Below are 21234 nucleotides of genomic sequence, written 5' to 3'. Positions count from 1 at the left end.
TGAACCTTTTTAACATTTCCCCTCAAAGTGAATGTTAATGTCAGAGTTGAGACCAGATAATAAGAGCTGTCGTTACTTGAAGCTCAGTCCAACACTGTGATGGAAGTGTAATTGTACCTCATCACTTTGATTCAGCAAGATATAGACAACTTTGAAATGGAGTTAGTATGCAGTCAAGGAGCTACTGCAGGTACCTGGGATGGATATATTTAGGAATTTAAATCAGATAAAAAATTTTTTAAAGAAATTCAAAGTGAAGCCCTGATCTCCTTGTAGCCTGTGGCTTGATAAAAAGAGAGACAGAGATTAATCTCCTCCTCTCCAGTCTTTATCCCATCAGGGCTTCCAGGGTCTTGGCTCAAGGTTTTAGCATCTCAGTTTAAAGTGTCTAATATTTTATTAGCATTTCCCTTTTTTTAATCACCTCTTCAATCTAGTGAGGGCTAATTAAATGTATTGATCAGGCAAGGGGGCGGATCATATTTCATATGTCATATCAGGATATCCTTGGTAATCAAATCTTCAGCCATAAGATGTCATTAATCGACAACTCTTGTAGTTTTGTTTAGTGTAGTTTTGCTTAGCATATTGTCATATATTATCTGACCTTTTGTCAATATTTTTACTTTCATACATAATCTGTCAAGGCTTTTAGAGAAAATAACACCCTGGAGAATCACTTTCACTATTGTATATTCGCAGCCAAAACATAGTTATATGGATGCTGCAAGCATTTTTATGCATATTGCATGCAACAATATGCATACCAGTGTGGGGCCTATACTTAGGGAAATAAAAACTGTATCGTTTTTTTTTACTAAAAGTTCACCCTTTGAACTTTTAGACATTTTGTCACATTACACTCCAACATCATTTTGTTGGTATTTTGTCTCACAGACCTACACAAAGTAGCATTTTGCTGTGGTCTCCTAAAAAACGTACAAAACAAATATATGAACAGAATTAATTCTAAATGTAGTTTTAAATGACATGGAGGGCAATTATTCCAATCGACAATTGTTCTACATTGTGCTCACATGACATCCTAATAAAGTTCATTGCAGTTTGTGTTGTAACAGGACAAAGTGTGAAGCTGCGTGATTTTTACAAAGCACTATAAATTCAAATGTCAGTGGTGGCATACTTTATTATTTTCTACTTATTTTGACTATAGGATGACATATAAAAAGTATGGCTTCTCAGTTTGAAAGCAGCCTAAATAAAGCACAAATCAGTACCTGAGGTTTTTCAGAAGGTCAGTGTTCCCGACTCTCATGTTCATATCCAAAATAAGAGCGTGCTCTGATGCAGGCTCGCTCTACTCAGGCTCCACAGGTAGCTGTCTGATGTGTCCTGCTCTACGGGGGTTCTCATGGGCCTAGATCACATGGCGCTCCTGTGGACTCACTTATTAAAGGCTGCAGCTCAAAGAGGCTCAGTGTCTTACATCTTTCCTGTGTGTAGTCCTCATCACTCGTCTGTATGTGTGTGGTGCCGGCGCTGAGCCTTAAGCTACGAATGACTCAATAAATAAGCAATAAAATTATGTTGGAGTTTAGAATGGGAATGCAACTGCTTTTAAAATTCAGCAGGGTGCCATGCAGTGGCAGAAGAGATCCTACCAGACATCACTATGAACCTCACATTGTTTATACCAGAAGAGAACAAGCAAACTATATTATTTCAATAGATATTGAAATAATAGTTTAGTTGTTTATCTGCACTATAAACACTTGCAGTGGTCTCCTTTTTCACAGCTGTACATTTTATAAACTCATTTAAATTTTTTAATGCTATATGCATATATTAGTTTTGCTATAAATGTAGTTAAATGACTCATTTTTTGACTAATAATCCTAAATTTAAAAATGATCTATTAGCTCATTCTCAGTGACTATATTCCTCTATGCGGTGCTCTTCGAATTTATCGGTGGTTAAGATTTGTGGAAATCCTAAAAAAAAATTTATATTTAACCAATATAAACAAGGTTTTACACATAAAATGTAAGGCAGTGAATTTCTTGAGCATAACTAGTTTTAAAGCAAAACTGCTTAATTTAAAAAATAACATCTTAATATCAACAGATATTGGCTGGATAAATAAACTTCGACTTTTGTTTCAGCCAGACAATCCGCTCTGGCAGTACTCTTGTGAGTTTCCACAAGTGTTTGATGCTCTCTGTTGGCTTTAGCTAGCATGAAAAATCTCGTCTGTGATCCTTCAACATGTGAAGATATTAAGCCTGTGATCCCCCGTCTCTCAGTCAGGACACAAAAAACCAGTCTGTTAGTGTGAACATCTAGTCTTTTCAAAATCTGTGATGACTGTGAAAGTCATGTAATGTGTCCCTAGCTTTAGACTTATTGCAAATTCTCTTACTGTCGATTCATCAAGCACATATTTAAATGTACTGTCTCACATGGTCTGCACTGTATTACGAGCAGATTTCAGGAGTGTACAACCGTCCTCAAACCGCTTGATTTATTACATAAGAGCATCTTTAGGAATAATGAGAGCAAAACTTGTCAGTGCCAGCACTGTCATATACTGTACTTGGTAGATATACAGAAAATTTTGAAAACGTAATCATGTATTCAGTTGCTTGCTTAATATCACTCTGTCTACAAGTGGACAAGTCCTCCAGATCTTGTAATATATTTGTATAAAGGATACAAATGGGTGTACCCACCCGTTGTAATTTTTATGTGTAAATTAAGTACACATAAAAATTCTTGTGAGTAAGATAGTAGCCCAGATGACTACATCCTTGAAACCCCGGGCTATAAATGTCTGAAATCAGCAGCTTCAGAGTTGTTAATTTTATACATTTAGGGCTTTAGATCAATCTAGCTGTTCTCTGTATACAATATATTCCTTTGTTAAGAGGAGCTCTTGTATTTGATCAAACACCAACAGTTAACTGAATATTTCACCCACTAAACCTATTTGATGGTTTTTCTCTTCAGTTTGGCCTGTTACAGAGTTTTTCTGCAGCTTCTATGAAGCAGATATTTTCAAGTGAAGCACATATTATCTCTCTTAAACCCGTCTTTTCATAGGTTGATCTTCTGGAAACTATGAGTCACACATCCAAAGCCGATAGAAACAGTATGCGAGTGTGTGTATGTGTCCACACGTAGCGGAGACATAAAGTGTATTTTTACATTACTGCATTGCAGTGACAGAGTTTGTGATCCGGCTCAGCTCCACTTTGATATATAAAAACCAATTTAAAAAAGGGCATTTCAAAAGCTGCAAAAAGAAGAAAGTAGCAAAAGAGAATCATGTGCATGTGACCGATGATTCATTATGTCTGCAAATAAGAAATAAAAATCCCATCGCAGCTATGATTAGTAGGGGGACAGTTGGCAAGCAAGGCGCAGCATATAGCTGTGATGAAGCCACATGAGGTTCTATTAGCGGCTCATCCCAGTTGTTTCCACATTTACTCTCTTTCCACTAGAGTCAGAGGGGAGCTCCGACATGTGGAGGATCAAACGGCACATAAATGCTACATTGGGGGTAGAAGGCTACAAAACGATAAACAGAGCAACGGCTGATACAAGCTGTACATTCACAGCTTGTATCAGCCTTTGTGAAGGCACAGGTTAATGCATGGCCAAATGAGCCGTATTGATGTGCAATTGGAGGCAGCACTCGTAGGTTAGATGTTCAGATTGATCTGAGAGTGGAAGAGTGAGTGGAAGTTGGTTTGGAATTGAGAAAAAAACAAAAACTCCCTTTGCTCTCTCTTTCTCTTTCTGTCTCTCTTTCTTGGATGAGATTACTGTTCCCATAGCAACACAGCTGATTGCATAAAAATTGCTGTGGTTGTGGGTGCCATGGCAACACGTTAAATGACATTATACGGTGTTTAGGACCTCCCCATGTCCCCATGTTGAGGTTTTTGCCCGCCACATACGTGCCGTTTTCACTGTCCACCCTCACAGCTGCGGCGGCAACAGGTTGGACCTCCGGAGCTTCCACCCACACCCGCCCTGATCTTTTCTGTCGCCTGTTCAAAACTGAGATTACTCCTAGGAGGCTAATCCCATGTTACACACGCATTACAGCTCTTGGAGTGTTGCTAGCCAGCCTGCATGCAGCAATAGGCATTTCATGGAGGCTTGGGTCGTATTATTGACTCGCTCAAAGCATTTAGCCTGCTCGGGTGTGTGTGCGCGTGTGTGTTAAAGAGGGCGAATTGCTCTATAAATAAAATCAAAGACACAATGGATAGAGGCGCTGACTGTTTTAGTGGGATGTACTTGTGATAAAATCTTGGGCAGATTTCAGCCTCATCTGTTCTCTGGATTTACTCGTGAATAGACTTATTGTCTTTGTTGGACATGATGATGGCAATGGGTGAAATTTAAAGGTCTACACACACACGTACATGCCAAATACACACACACCCCCCCCCACACACTGCTCCTTTCTGCTTGCATTCATGATATTTATTTCTCCGGTGGATTGTTTCAGAAGCGCAGCATCTCCATGGTGATGGCAGCCCACAGATCAGGATGAGAAAGAGGGAGAGAAGGAGGCGGCTGAGAGCGAAAGCCATGCTTCCAGCTTATCTGCCACTGCTCTACACTTGTTGACACACATACTGTATATCCTGATATGGATTCACCAGGCAGTTAATATACTCTCTCTCCCTCTCTCTCTCGGCTTTTCAGTGCTTCAAGCTCTCCGGTCTGGTTGCTTGTCGCTCTGCTTTCACTCCCACCTGCACTCCTTCTCCTCCGCCTCCTTCTTAGTCTATCAGGTGGCATATGTTTCAAAGTGGGTCACCTTTGTAGTGGGCCTGATCATGTGCTTTGAATGCAAAAATATAAAGGCTACTACTTCTACTGATAAAAATAGCAAGAAGAAAAGGCTAAAACTTCATCCCATTTCCTAGTACTATCCATACGCCTACACCTGCCCTGATCTCTTGACACTTAATTTGAAGTAGTTCTTAAATATTGCATGATACTTTGAAATGAAGTGCTTCTTCAAGAAGTTATGTCATCGACTGTGGCCACTGGATATTAGATAATCATCCACTGTTTCTGTATATCATGTCGACAGTTATTGAGCCAACAGTAGACATCAGCGTACAATATTAGAATCAGTAGTAGGCACTGCTATCCAAAAAGTATGTTGCACTAACTCTAAAACTGAACAAAATGAACAAAAATATTAAGACTTAAATTCAACCATGTTTATATCCATCATGTGCCAATAACATAATACATAACATATATTTTCTATGTATTACAACATAGTATGTTGCCCTCAACATACTATGTGAAATTTGTTATTGCACGTCTGTCTGTACTGTTGTACTTCAGGAAGTGATTCTTTGGAACAAATGTTTCAAGTCAAGGTTTCAGTTTTATACTTGTTGTATTGCTTATGCTGTTGTTGATTTTTTTCCAAATCCTCCGTAGTATCTGTTTACACAAAGGACTAAACTAATTTAGATTTCTCTGTGGTTGTTGGAAGGCTTATAGTAAAATGTTTAAAACATTTTTCATAATATTTATTTTTGCTTTAAGGTGGAGTGAAAACAGTGCCTAACAAAAGCATTTGTATATGGAAAGAGGGAGATATTTGTGTCTACAAATGTTAAACGACATTTCTTCAGCGTCACCTTACAAGACTTTCTTTTCTTGAATATACACAACAGATTAGAATAAAATTACATTTCCAATATTACGCTGGAAAAAAGGTGAATGCTAAGCAGTGAGTATTCATAGCAATGAGTCAGACTCTGACACTTAAGTGATTGTTCTCTGGTTTCCAGTTTTAGAAATATCTTGTGTTAAAGGTACCTTTTGTACCTCAGCTGTCAAGAAAATAACTGTGTGAAAAGTTAAAATGTGGCTTGGTTTGAGGTGCTGCTCTCTACATGCTCTGAATTTGTTGAGTTTACAGGCTAATCAATCAAAAATGTTATATTAGGGTAACTATCAATTTAACCTGTCATATTGATACAGTCATGGATTAATTAAGCCAAAAATAGGTTAAATTACAATTGTCTACAAGTTTTAAAAAAGAGAATGAAATTATGAACAAGGCAATATCAGAAAAAACATCACAATATGCCTTAATATTGGCTATCTGTTCTGAATTCAGTTCAAACTCCTAAGTTATATGCATAGATATTCATTTCCATCTCAACAAGGTTTTATTTTAAAAAGTTGCTTCTGGGTTTTGTCTGTTGTTTTGGCATTGAAGCAACTTGCAGTTTTTTAATTACAGGCTTCACCACCCTACCCCTGTTTTACTTCTAATATTCTATAAGCTGCATTAAACAACAAGTGGCACTAAATATGTTCCAGGCGTAAAGAGTTTGAATGCAATAATGAACTAACATTTATTGCAGTTCAGGCAGTTCTTTGCAATATGTATATCGCGTACAGCAGTGTTGCAATAAATTAACGATATCCTGTTCAGCTCTAATGTGCACACAGTACTAGAACCAGATGTGTATAAAAACCAACATGTGTGTACATGTGTAGATATAGATGCATGTGTTTTGCAAATCAGGAACAGCTGGATAGGCCAGAGACTGTCAGCAGCCTTACAAATTTCATACTCAATATTTACCTGTCAAATTTACTTTGATCTTCTTAAAACATCATAAAAATTACAAAAAATAAATAAACACTAACTCAATGAGGATAAAACTAGTAATATTCATATAAAATTGCAACATAAATAAGAAATATTCTTATTTTAGCCTGTTTTTATTGACTTTATGACCATTTGTGAATTTAGAACATAGTTGACACTAGAACCAGGTGTGAGACTAATTTTAAATTCAATGAATTTACATGTTAGTTCAAACATGTTCTCTACTTTGAACTATAAACTGAGCTGTGGGTGAAGTCTGACCAGGTTTTTGTGAACGACAGTTTCTGCAGAATGACGAAGGTCCTTCGAGATTATTTCCTGGGTCATTGTTTTAGATCTGGGATTTGATCAAGATTCTGCAGCATCTGTTCCAACAGCATGAACAGAGCATTTGGGTTATAGAAATAACCAACAGATTCCTGTGTGTACAGGTGAAGAAAATCCAGCACACATGTCAGGATATTTGAAGGTTTTCCACAGTTACCAGGACATAGAGATGGATCTTTTGAAGTTTAGTTTTTGTCGACTAAACTTCCTTTCCTGAGATGCCAAAACGATTGCATCAGATTGGTATCAGTTTTTGTGAGAGAAAAATGTCAGACTTTTTAGTGTGTTCTTTCAACTTTTTCAGTCCACTGATGTTATATCTATTAGAAAACATGGAAAAAAAATATAAACCTGGTAAAAACTTTCACACATCTTAATGTACCTTCTGATTTAGGTCATGTTAGAGTTTCTACTCTCCAAAAAAAATAAAAAACAGGATTCTTGTGACTAAAACTTAAACTCTTTATTTTTCTAGGTACGTCATGAATGTGACATTTGAAGGTCGAAACCTGTCATTTAGCGAAAAAGGCCACCAGATGTTCCCTAAACTAGTCATAATACTTCTCGACAAGGACCGGCAATGGGACAGGGTAAATATCTTTTCTTTTCATTCCACCCTCTTCTATTTCCCTGTCCCTGCATTCTGCTCCTTGTGTGAGGTGTGTGCCACTACTTTCAGTTTTGAAGTGTCTCCTTCTGCCACTTGGAATCAATGTTTTGGAGTTGCCTGTGCATCACACTGCTCTCCTTCCACAGGTTGGCAAGTGGGAAAGAGGCTCATTGACGATGAGGTACCATGTGTGGCCTCGTTTCGAGCTGTACTCTGACGTGGAGGAGCGGGAGGACCACCTGTCCATCGTGACTCTGGAGGAGGCGCCATTTGTCATTGTGGAGGACGTGGATCCACTCAGTGGGACATGCATGAGGAACACTGTGCCGTGTCGGAAACAGCTGAAACTCAGGTAAAAGTTTTCATTTTAATGCTTCATCTATAAATGAACTGAAGACAATTTTTTTGTCAAATTTTGTAAAAGTGTTCATGTTACACCCCAAAGTTGCTGCTTGTTACTTGGTTGCACTATAAAATGGTACTTTAAGGAATGTCTTTATCACCTTTTTTGCATCTGCAAAGTTTTTTTTCACTTAAAGTGGATTGAGCACATCTTTGAACATAATTTTTCATGTGTTGTGAGAAATAATCAACGGGATTTATGAAAGGAAAAACATTTTTTGAAGAAACAGGTGTTAAATTAAAAAATTTTCTTTTTGCCATTTGCTCATAAATGTGTGCAAGCTTAAATGAGTATAGGCGTGTGTGTGTGGGCGTGTTTGCATATCCTCATGTCTGGGTGTAGGCGTGCGCACACAAGCATTACAGTACATTTATAGTTTATTTACATTATCAATCAATCAAATTTTATTTGTACAGCACATTTCAGCAACAAGGCATTTTATAAAACACGAAAATACAAAGTCATAGAACACACAGTGAACAATTGACTCTGGGGATGCAAAGTAGGACATTACAGTAAAAGAGATTGATAATGAAGTCCAGTAAAAAAAAACTTCAAGTTTAGGATATTACAATGTGATAAAATGTGATAAAGTTAAAGAGGTGTAAGGGTGTATTCGCAAACTGGTGTATATTAGTCAAAGACAAAACAACAAACAAGTCAGTTCCATTTAGAAACATGTCTGTATGTAAAGTGTGGTTTTTTATTATTTTGCTCCATTCTGTCTCTTTTTGTCTGCTTTGTTGTGTTTTCTGCTGCTACAGCTCGCTGTAATCATGCTCCAGCTCTTCTTTTCAGTCCTGCGATTACTTTGACTTGTTTCACCTCTGCAAAGTAGAACATTGGCTCGGTTTCTGTCCCTGTTTTCCTCTCAGTCACATTGACCCTCTCTCTTCCCAGCTCTGCTTGGAGTGTGATAATGAATTTTGTTCAGTGGTCACCTTTTCTATCTCTGGGCTACCTGAAATCTCCCGAGGCAGCACCACATCTTCTTGCTCCATGTTTTTTTTTCTTTATTGAGATATCTTTCACCTCCATTCTTTCTCCCAATGCCTGTCTTCGCACTACCCTCCTCCGCCTGTTTCCCTCACAGCATATCAGGCATAGGCGCACCGACATACAGGATTATTTTCAGACACAAGCCACGTCGAGTCTTCTTTAAACGCATAGCAGTACTCAGCAAGCTTCTGCTGCGTTAGTGCTAAGACCTCATGCTCTCTGCTGCATTTTTATCGCCAGGGCTGTTCACTTAAAGCAGCTTGATTTCAGAAGGCAGCTGTAGGAGTAAATAAAATTAACACAAAAAGCACAAACACCTTTGTCCTTGCACTGGCGAAAACAGCATCCACTCACTGTGCCAAAGCTGCCATTGTGTTGGTGCACAGCTGTTCTGCACCTGTATCTGCTGGGAGCCAGCGCAGCCTATTGACTGATGACGCACAGCTCGGTTAGATGTTTGCCTTCCCTGTGAGTTATTCTTAGACTTTCATTACTGTATGATTTGGATGGAAGAGTTAAGCCTGTTTTCTTGTGTCAGAATAAAATTGGCATCTGGGAGTTTTGTTGATTATTTGTTGCAAATGTAAAAGTTAATCAAGTGACTGAAAAACAGCACGAAGTACAACCCAACTCAATCTGTGACTCATTCATTTACAGGTTTAATATGAAAAAAGTTATGGCTGCATTATGCTTGTTTTTTATATATTTAACAGATTTTATTGTTTGTTTGTTTTTTGGTCAGCATTTTAAAAAATTGTTATAAAAATGATCCCTTTACTCAAATACTTCTAAATAAAATAGACAGAAAACATTTCGTTTTAGAAGTCGCCTAGTTGGTAAATGATTTGTGATTTTAAAAAAGCCATAAAAAGTAGTTTTTGCAGTTTTCCACAAGACAAGCAAACATATGAAAGAAGATGCTCAACCCGAACACATCGTAAAATATGGTGGTGGCAGCATCATGCTTTGGAGATGCTTTTCTACAGCAGAGACATGGAAGCTGGTCAGAGTTGATGGTTGAAGCTAAACACAGAGAAAACCAGGAAGAAACCAGTTGGAGGTAACAAAAGACTTGAGAGGACATTCAGCAGAAGAAAACTACAAAGTATGAAATCAGAGATGCAATAGAACAATAGGTTTATATCAAAGCATATCAATGTTAACATGGCCCAGTCAAAGTCTAATTGTAGCAAAAGTTGGTTCTTTAAGGTTTTGACTTATGGGTTATACACCATGCTTTCAGACGTTTTTTTTTTTTTTATTAAAAACTGACTGGTTTCTACCAGAAGATAGCTGGAGTGAGGGTAGAGGATGCAGATGATGGCACTAAATGGAAACATGTGATCCAGTTTCTACTACTTTACAATCATGAATTGTTATATGAAAGTTTGATAAAACACACAGAAGTTTGACATTGTAAGGAAAAATGTGGAAAGGTTCAAGAGGTATAAATACTTTTATGCGCCACTGTATCCATCCTGTTCAGATGTAGTTTTTGTGATGAACTGTTCAACTTAGAGACATTTTGTGTCAGCCCATAACTTTTGCATCTCATCTTTCATAAATACTGACCTGCCATTTTTGCTTTTTCTCTGCTTCCCTCCTCGTACCAAATCGCAGCAATCACACAGGCGATTCAGGGATTTACATCAAACGCTGCTGTAAAGGCTTCTGTATCGACATCCTGAAAAAGATTGCGAAAACTGTCAAGTTCACTTACGACCTGTATTTAGTTACCAATGGTAAACACGGCAAGAAGGTTAATGGGACCTGGAACGGCATGGTGGGAGAGGTAAGAACACTTTTCACTAATTACTCACTAACAACAAGTAGTCAAATTACTTTTGTGTAAAATCTTAAAATAATATTAAGAAGAAAAGAGGAGTGTGTTATAGTGACAAGTTTAACCCCCCTTTGGAGAGAAGCACCAGCATTGTGTGGTCTGTAAACAGGTTGAAAATACCCACAGTGACAGTTCATGCAGACCTGCTGGCACACCAGCTGATTTTGGATTTCACAGCTGGCAGAGCACTGCAGCAGAACGCAGGAGATATTACCATATAAATGTTACTGAGCCACCGAAATGACGCAACCAGGCAGTGCACCAAAAATAACAAATATGATGTGTGCTTAAACCTGCATATTCATTCCAGCTGCAAGATTGTTCATGTTTGTAAACAATAACACATCCCACATAACGCAAATACATGGAGGGCAGCCTCAGTTTGATCAATTTAACATCTGCTGGTATGCAGCGAGAGATAAGCTGTTGTTCCAGGTGTAGCCTTTTAATTTAGCCTCAAGCAGATGTCAGCGAGAAGCTGCACAGATGTGAAGCGACTCTTTCTGTGACGGGGTTGCGCATGCATCTCTGTGGGTGTGGGCCTTTTACCCACACCCACAGAGATTCAGATATGAATGCATTTATAATTCATCAATAAATTTGTTTATTTATTCAATCCATAAAAGATCTTTGTCTTTTCTTCCTCCCCCCGCACCCATCACTTTTACCGCCTTTACTTTGAGCTCGCATAAAGCCGCTTTTCAAGCCGTTTAGAATCAGCGTCTCACTGAAACGTCTGAAATAAGAAATTCTGCACAGACACTTCAACAGCCAGGAAATGCAGTCCCACTCACAGAAATATATTTTTCTTTTATTTGCTATGGCTGATGATGCTGTCTAAGTATCTGTCTCTGTTAGTTCTTCGCTGTCTCCATCAGGATATCTAGCACTTGTTTCCCACAACTCGGCCTGAGGGGAAGCTTGTGATCAGATCCAGCAAGCCTCAGGAGGACTCAGTGAAGGTTCCTAATCAGAGATGGAGTAAGAATACAGAAGACGTGGATTGGAGTGAGAGGGAGAAAGCAGCCTCGGGCAAAGACCCACTTCACTGCTGCACACATTACGCAGTCAGCACAGCTCAGCCGTCTTGCATAGACGTGCAGCTGATTGTGTCTCATCTTAAAATCCGAAGTCTTTAGCTGATGAGGTTTCCACTTAGGCAACGCTATGCATACTTTAAAGCATAAGCGTGTGGTGAGTGATTTGATTTACAAGAGCGAAAAACAGGGCAACAGACAGAGAACAGATAGAGAATAAAAGAGGAGGCCTCGAGGAATAAATGTGATGGCGGAACAAAAGTGTGCAAGAGTATAATTCACTCTATCATACGTAGTTTTTAATAACATAGTCATTTGTCCACCTTTTCTACTCATGGCCAGAGGCTCCAGAAACATGGAGCTAAATATATCTGAACACACAAGGAGAGCATGCTGGTGGGAGTCAAACGCTGACCCAGAATAGAAATTATGTAGACATTAGACTCTCCGCCGCTTTCTCCTAATGTGAGAAACCTGGAAATCACATTAGCTCACTCTTTTTTAAAAATCTATTTCTATAACAGAGCCCCCATGTGTTTGTGTCTGTTTGCCCCCCAGGTGGTGGCAAAGAATGCTCACATGGCCGTCGGTTCCCTCACCATCAACGAGGAGAGGTCAGAGGTCATTGACTTCTCCGTGCCATTCATCGAGACGGGTATCAGTGTCATGGTCTCCCGCAGCAACGGCACCGTCTCCCCCTCTGCCTTTCTAGGTGAGGAGAAACATGCCTGGCGCTTCTGGCAAAAAACCTTCTAGATGCACATGTACTCATGCTTCACATCATAGATGCACAGGAATGCACATTCAAATACCTTTTTACTGAAGTGACTACCAATGGAAACAATGATATCAGCCTCCACTGATTTGATTCATTTTAGCTGTCAACGTTGTTTCAGCTCATATTTTAGAAGCAATAAATGTTCCTGCAAGGACAGCAACCAATCTTCAGCTTTTAGGCTTCGATCTGGAAATCAGCTCAACACTTAAAACCCATTCTTCATTTGTGTTAAAACTGAGCGGTAGTGACTGATGCACCTTGTTATAATGAAATCTTTCCTGTTTTCAAGTTTTATGGCACAATTATTTCAAAGGCCAAATTTCAGTATTTTTACACCTTTTTTTCCAGCTGCATTTGGAGACAACAATTATGCTAATTTCCATCCATGCAGTCAAAAAGAAACATACAAATGCATAAAGAAACAGTAACATTAAATTCCTGCATAAGGTAATGGCCAGCCAATAAGAAAAAAGTGCACATGTGAGCTTTTACATTACTTGGCAAAAAAAGAAAGTTACCAGCTGGATTTAGCTAAGAAAATAGATGCCAGCATTTTGTTGGAAAATTACTGCGTGTGCAATTATCTTTGAGATAGTAACAAGTTATTTAACCTCAGCTAATGTCGACATAAATGTGGAATGATACAAGTGGTTGTAGAAAAAAGGTTAGTCTGTTTAAGAAAGGTCAGATCATTGACATCAATCAGATAAATCCTCTGAAGAGATTTTGCAATCTACCAAAATTGGATTAAGAACTATTCATTTCTAAAAACTGGAAGGAAAAAGTAAGGAGACATTGCCTCGGAGAAAGAAATGTAGCCAGCAAACAAACTTGGCAAATGTGATTAGCGATCATTTAAACATTTGGAGGAATCAAAAACAAAAGCAGAATTCAAAGCTATATTTAGCAGTTAAAGTTAGAACGCTCCCACATTCACAATGCGAAAAGATCCAATGGATTAGACCTGAAAAAGGGAAAAAAGTTTGAGAAAGAGTTTGTATTACATTTTACCAAAAAGTAAGCTAAATAAGCATCAGAAAATTAGGATAAAATCTGTATTCTGCATCTTATTGTAATGAGAAAAGTTGTTGCAGATTAGTTGCCAACTAAATGTACTTTTTCTTAAAATAAGAGCACAAATACCCTTCTAGACCCAGTCAGTGTTTCCTCTCGCCCACTGATGGCTGGTTTAGACAATGGATAGATGGATGAATAATACTTTTCCATTTATCTGTAAAATGACACTATTATAAATATTTTGGCATTTAAAAGAGTTTTCACTCAGGTCTCTTCATCTCTGGTGTGATTACAGCTCAAAAATGCAATTTTGTAATAAAGCCTAACACTCCAGAGCAGCTGTCAAAGTACATTAATCTAATAGCTTTGTTTGTAAAGTAAATTGCTGCGGGTGAAAATTACAGTGCAGAATATAAAGCAACTGGAAAACATGCTTACTTCTATGAGTTTAATATTCACGCTTACTTCCCTTCCTATCAGGTCTGCTTGTCATTGTTCACACAATCTCAGAAAAATCCATAAACATTAACAGAACAGTTCTTGAACGCAAAACAAAAACAAAAAAACAGAGGGTTTTAAAATGATTTAACACATTTGCCCTGTTTTGTACCCCAACACACACTCTCCTTCAGAGCCCTTCAGCGCTGATGTCTGGGTCATGATGTTTGTGATGCTGCTGATCGTGTCGGCCGTGGCTGTCTTTGTGTTCGAGTACTTCAGCCCGGTGGGTTACAATCGCTGTCTGGCAGACGGACGAGGTGAGAGGACACACACTCACACATACACATTCAGAAACACACATTCGCACGTCTGGGCCCGGTTAATTTATGCTGGAAAAATGGGGCAATGAGGTTCGACGTCAAACAATCTAACGTGCTGAAATAAAGATCGAGTTTTGGTTTCTCCTTGAATGCACCGTTCAGATAGAGAACTCCAGGTGCTAAATTGCTTTGACAATCTTTACTGAATGAGAGCAACTGGAGTGCTGAGACTTTCTGCGTGATGTCTTTGAGTACTTATCTACATTGACAGTCGCTTAAGCTCGTTCACTAATGAAGGAGATCATTGACAAGAACCAGATAGGTGGTCTTAAGTATTCTTAGCCTCACTGTGTGACCTAGAAATCACCTCTTCTGCTATTGGAATGTCTCTTTTTGTTGTAATAATATTATACGTAACACAAGTGTTACACCGCTGAATGGACGGAATTAGATAGAAAACATGATTCAGATTTAACAGTGTCTGTTGAATCAGATGCATTATTAGCAGGTAGGTGCACTCAATTTACTCATCAGATTCACTGGTTCTGATTCAGCTCTTTATTTCCCTTTTTATACTCAAGACTCACTTTAGAGATTGAATTTTTTACCATGGTTTTTTCTTGTTTTTGTTTTTTTTCAAACAAGAAAAAAAAATAAGTGTTAGATTTCTGTTGAGAATGTTGAAATTTCTGAATGGTTAGATGCCTCATAAAGACACATAAATAGCCTGATGTTGTCTTACATCTGGCACCTCCAAAGAACAGCATCTTCTGGGACACTAAACAATATAATTTTGGCATGAAATATATGTATAATCCCTGTATATATAAGACTCTTCTGTGCTTCTGCTGCGGCTGCTGCATCATCATAGCCTGTTGAGGGTCCATCTGCCACTGTGCCCTTCTCGCTCCCTCCTCATCTGTGTTGCCACGAAGCTCCTGTAGGTAGTATTTGCTTCCTGACACCTTGTCATACAGCCACAGAGGCAGGTGGAACAGAGTGAGTGTATAAAAGCCGGGCTGTCCCCGCAGTAGCTGCAGGAGTAAATGGAAACTCCTCAGTACTCCTCAGTACATACTGTGATCCCTGACAAATTCAATGGTGGCAATCCTTAAAATGCCTCCCACAACGTCTGGTCAGAAGTAAATAAAGCGCGCTGATCCCACTACTGTCCTCTCGTCTTGTCATTCTGTCCCTTTAGAGCCCGGCGGTCCCTCCTTCACCATCGGCAAGGCCGTCTGGCTGCTGTGGGGCCTGGTTTTCAACAACTCCGTTCCTGTGCAGAATCCCAAAGGCACCACGAGTAAGATCATGGTGTCAGTGTGGGCCTTCTTCGCTGTCATCTTTCTGGCCTCCTACACTGCCAATCTGGCTGCCTTCATGATCCAGGAGGAATATGTGGACCAGGTGTCGGGCTTGTCAGACAAAAAGGTGAGAATTTAGAGCGACATTACGAGCAGGTGTGTGAAGATTTGTGCTTCTAGAGCTTGATTGCAGACTTTTTCATGTTACTGGTATAATTGATGTACCCTTTTTAGTACCTAATACCATAGATAGCTTATAAATACAAAAGAACAGGATCTTTTTGTATCTTTTCTGTAGAGTAGTAGCTGTGTATTGGCATCCAGCTGTGTTTTTCGGTTCTTTTGGCCCAATGGCGTAGAAAAAGTTTAATTTTACAAGCCAAGCCATTATTACTACCAGACCTAGAGCTTTGGGATTCCAGCAAAACACAGTGAGCTTCATTATCCACAAATAGACAAAACAAGGAGCAGTGATGAACCTTCACAGGAGTGGTCAGCGTGCTGAAAATACTCCAAATGCTCATTGATGACCCATCTGGTCACAAAATAACCCAGATCAGGCTCTCCAGGCCTCACTTGCCTCAGCAGATGTCAGTGTTCATGATTTGGTAATTATAAAGGGATTGGACAAAAATGTCCTCCATGTTAGCATTCTCAGGTGAAACAGTCAAACATGGTGGTGTCAGTGTCATGATCTGGAACTGTTTTGCTTCACAACCTGGACAACTTTAAGTACTTGGTGGAAACAGTCAGAAAACTTCTGCCTTTCGGTGCGTGACCTTGAGTTATGCAGCCGGTCCAAAGAACACTATCAGTTCCACCTATGAACGGCTTTAAGAAATACATAAAAATTAAATCCACTGTGATTTAAACTACTGATTTCCAGTAATTGCAGTTTCTTGATAGCAGTTGTTTTAGGCAAAGGTCGCTCACACAAGTATTAGGTTTACAGAGAAATTAACAGGCTGCTTTCGCACTTTTTTCCCCCTTACTGGATAAAATGATTATATGAAAATGTAATTTTCTATTTACTCAGGTTAAAATCAGCTTAGTGACTTAAGGCATTTAAGTGTAAAAAATAGAAGTGATCTTTGAGGAACCTTTTCATGATGCTTTAGCACACTTAGCTGCCAATGCTACATAATATATACAAGTCCTGCTTAAATGTTGTAGCACTCACCCAACAGTATTGCTTAAGCTAATCATAGGTTAGACAGGTGACCTGGCTTCACTGATAAAGATCCACTTGTCTTTGCATTTTAAGTGTTTGCCACCAAAACCTTTAGACAAATGTATAGCATATTTTGACATAGGTCAGCATATACATGGAAATGGTGTGAGAGCAGCTATGAGATATTTTGTCAAATTATAACATCCTTAGTTGAAACTGCTTGCTCACTGTTGCTGTCTCTCACCTTGTAAGAGTGTTTCTATAAAGAAACATTTTTCGTCTTTCTTTCTTTCCTTCCTTCCTTCTTTCTTTTGGCAACGTTACGTCACAATTAGTTAATCAGGAAATCTGTGGTTTGCGATAGCTAGATAAAATGTAATGCTTGGAGCTCAAATTTCAAAATTCAAAGTGGAGCTGATACCATCTGATATAGTAGCTTTTTTTTCTTATTGATCCATGAAACCTTCACGTTGCACCAAGAAATTTTGATTTATCTGCGATTGTCTTTTCATATATGTGCAAAAGGCTGAGTCCAATTCATGTCTCTGCTTGCACTATCTCTAACATCTCCTGGTGTGCAGTGTGCTTGTCTAAAATGTTCCATTTCTTTTTACTGCAACTCTTGGCACTTGTGTAATTCTCTGCTTTTCCTTTTCTTATCAGCGCTTTAGCAGCTTTTTTCTATTTTACATCCAAACGAGAATATCTCTATTTTTTTCCCTCCTTGCTACAGTTCCAGAAGCCGAATGAGTTCTCTCCGCCTTTCCGGTTTGGTACGGTGCCCAACGGGAGCACAGAGCGCAACATCCGCAACAACTACAGAGACATGCACGCCTACATGACCAGCTTCCACCAGAAGAATGTAGATGAAGCCCTGTACAGCCTGAAGACTGGGTGAGGAAGGGACAGAGAGAAAGGGTTGGAGAGGGTGGCAGAGAGACAGATGGGGGATGCAGGGAAGGAGGGAGTTGAAAGAATGTCAGCATAAATAAAAAAGACAGTGTTAAAGATCTGGAATGTCGCGTAGTGATGCAAAACAAAAAGAATATGATGAAATGATAAGAGAGGGCTGCAGAGGAAGAGGAATCATTTGGGGGAAATGTGAAGGAGCAGCCAGCGGGGGTGCGCATCTGCCTTGCAGTGGCGTCCAGAACAGCAGTGGAGCTTGTGTTTGCTTTATAACTGAATCTTTGTCACTCTTTCTCTCTCGCTGTCTTCAAACATTTTCATCAAGCACTGCCAAGGAAACAGGAATGCAAAGTTGTGATGTTTCACCGATGCTGAATGGCCACAGAAGCCTGAGGTGCCCTGAGGCACATTTGATGGTAGCAGGAGAAGCAGCAGACTGTCATGTCAATCAGTCAACTGACTGTGGGTCAATATGTAGAAGATACACAGCTTCTCTGGAAAATGCTTTACTTTAAACAATGAAAAAATGGATCCTGGACATTTTACAAAATTAGATCAAAACAGGAACCATAGAAACCACCCACTGATTTTGAGAGGAATTTCTGGAGTTTATTACAAACGTATTCACACCCGTTGAACTTTTTCACATTTAATAACTTTACAATCTTTAAACTTCAAAGTATTCTGTTGAAATTCTACAGGACAGACTATTTTAAAGTAGTTCAAAGTTGCAAAGCAGAATTAAAGTGATTACGTTTTTTAATTTTTTTTTTTTTTTCAATACAGAAGAATCTGAAAAGTTTGGCATGTATTTGTCAGGCCCCAGAAGTTAATTAATTTTAAAAGGGTTAAGGTATGTGTCAACTAACTTTCTCTTCTGGTGTGTGAACATCTCGCCAAAGATTCTCAATATGATTCAAGACTGGACTTTGACTGGGCCATTCTTATGCACAGCTTTGTTCTAAACCTAAAATTCCACCTCATTATTTTACAGCTTTTGATAGATTTTCTTTAAGGATTTTGTTTGTAACTCTACTGATCTTCCCATCTAGCCTGTTCAGCTTTCCCAAATTCCACACAGCATGATGCAGCAACCTGCAAGTTTCACAGGGGGGATAAAGATTTCAGGTAGAAGTGCAGAGTTAGCTTTCCTCCTCATGTTGCTTTTTGCATGTAGCCTAATGTGTTCAGTATTGGTCTTGTATAAAAAGAGCACTTTTTTCCACGCTTGCAGTGTTCACTTTATGATCTGTGGCAAACTGCAAATAGAACTTCCTTCTGACTTTCTTTCAACACCTGCTTTCTTCTTGCCACTCTTCCAGAAAGACCAGATTTGTAGAATACACAGCTAGTAATAGTTCTGTCAAGAAATTCCTCCTCGTGATTTCTGCTGCTCCTCCAGAGCTGCCACTGGCCTATTGTCTGCTTCTCTGACTTGCTCTGCCAGTCAGTTTAGGTGGACAGCCGTGTCTTGACAGGTTTACAGTTTTGCCGTATTCTTTTTATATTCAGATTATTTTTGAACAGTACTCTGTGAGATGTTCAAAGTTAGGGATTTTTAAAAAAGAAAACTTAACCTGGGTCTTCATAATGTTTCATAATTAGTCTAAATTAAATTACACACAGATAGCTTGTACTAATTAGTGTAATTTCAAGTGCAATTGATTGAGTTGGATTTATTTATTTATTTCATTTTAGGACTATTAAAAGCATATGTGACTGAATACAACTATATGCCGATTGTAGTTTTCAAATGTACAGTATTATTCTGAAACAGTTTGTGTTGATCTTTCACATAATATCCCAATAAAATACATTAAGGTTTGTGGTTGAAACATTGAAAAATGGGAAAGAGTTCCGGATATCAGTACTTTTTCGAAACACTTTGGGTTTGATAGAGACCTTTGAATTTTAACTACATAAAACCAATCACCATGACAGTATGTTCACCAATACCATGACAACAGAGTAACTTAAAATAGATATGTTATACATAAGTAATAAGAAAGACAGCATCAAGTGATTAAAAAAGTGAAACTCGTATATATTCATCACACATGAAGTGACATGTTTAAGGTGTTTATTTCTGTTCACTTTGACAATTAAGTCTGTTTGATATTGAAAACCCAAAATGTAACTTTAAATTAGAATACTGCATAAAATTGATAAAAGAGATTTTAAAAGCACAAATGTTGATATATAGAAAAATATGTCCATGCACTGTACAGTATGCACTCAATAGTTGGGCATCAGCAATTCAGTGTGGCATGGAGGTGATCAGTCTGTGGCTCTGCTGAGCTGTTCAGGGGTCCCAGGTTGGTTTGATATTAGCATTTAGCTTCTCTGCATAGTTCTGATGTCTCTCATCTTAGTCTTAACAATCCTCTGTAGATTTTCCATGAGCTTTAGGTCAGGCTAGTTTTCTGGCCTCTCAAGCACCATGGTCATTAAACCAGCTGCTGGTACTTTTGGAAGTGTGGGCAGGTGCCATGTGAAGCAAACATTAATCTCTCCATAATAATAATGAAGTACTTGAGAATTTAACTGGTGGGCAACTGGAATACATACATCAACTAGGCTGTGTCTTGTGTGAGGTACCACAAAAGTCTATAAGGGTTTAACTGTATGAGTTTCTCCACTGTAACAGCACATCGTTATGCTTCACAGGAAACTGGATGCCTTCATCTATGACGCAGCAGTGCTAAACTATATGGCTGGCAGGGATGAGGGCTGTAAGCTGGTAACCATTGGGAGCGGCAAAGTGTTCGCCTCCACAGGCTACGGCATCGCCATCCAGAAGGGCTCGGGTTGGAAACGAGCCGTGGATCTGGCTATCCTCATGTTGTTTGGAGATGGTAAGGTCGGACAGCATTGATAACACGTGACTCATGACCAATAACGAGCATATACAAAACTTCTCAAAGGTCTAGAGACATTCCTGATTTCTCTATATTGTGCTTCCTGTGAAGCAGGTGTTCCAACAATATTTGCTCAAGATTTCTGTAGAGCAGCTTTTCTTTGAGTGCCTTTTACTTATTTTCAGCCATTTTCAGATTTTCTTTTTTTTTTATTTGTATCTAATCTGTAACCTGTAAATTATTTAGGTAGAAAAATATTCCTAAACTCAAAACAGTCAATTTTAAATGTGATCTTTAAACACTTTGTAGAAAAGAACACAGTTGGTCTCCATATTTGCAAGAGAATCATGTAAAAAATTTTACTAAGCAATTAGATGGACTGGAAAAAAGCATTTTACTAAGTTGACTCCAAATTGGCTTAAGAAACATGCTTGCTGGATTCGTCTTGACTTTCAGATACTACATCAGCTGCAACTAGTTTTTTTTAGGCCTGCAGTGACTTTTCTTTTTTTGCTCTCCACATGACTAATTTTAAGCAAGCGCTGCATAATTTGCCATCATGGTCATTTGTTAAAGCTTAGCCGAAAAT

At 38.8% G+C, this 21234-nt stretch overlaps 1 protein-coding gene across 8 annotated transcripts in view; it reads left to right on the top strand.

The window, feature by feature from the left end:
* The window catches only part of grin2bb (glutamate receptor, ionotropic, N-methyl D-aspartate 2B, genome duplicate b), a 123228-nt gene that overhangs the window by 85093 nt on the left and 16901 nt on the right, over window positions 1-21234 (top strand). For all 8 annotated transcript variants that reach the window (XM_028018293.1, XM_028018297.1, XM_028018298.1 and 5 more), the window contains 8 exons: window positions 7431-7545; window positions 7712-7917; window positions 10588-10759; window positions 12406-12559; window positions 14275-14400; window positions 15605-15834; window positions 17612-17772; window positions 20455-20642. In XM_028018293.1, the coding sequence (XP_027874094.1) occupies window positions 7431-7545; window positions 7712-7917; window positions 10588-10759; window positions 12406-12559; window positions 14275-14400; window positions 15605-15834; window positions 17612-17772; window positions 20455-20642 (1352 nt within the window). The remainder of the gene's footprint in view (window positions 1-7430; window positions 7546-7711; window positions 7918-10587; window positions 10760-12405; window positions 12560-14274; window positions 14401-15604; window positions 15835-17611; window positions 17773-20454; window positions 20643-21234) is intronic.

This window comes from Xiphophorus couchianus, chromosome 5 (genome assembly GCF_001444195.1).
Source record: "Xiphophorus couchianus chromosome 5, X_couchianus-1.0, whole genome shotgun sequence".
Lineage (NCBI taxonomy): Eukaryota > Metazoa > Chordata > Actinopteri > Cyprinodontiformes > Poeciliidae > Xiphophorus > Xiphophorus couchianus.
This window is presented reverse-complemented; position numbering and strand designations above follow the sequence as displayed.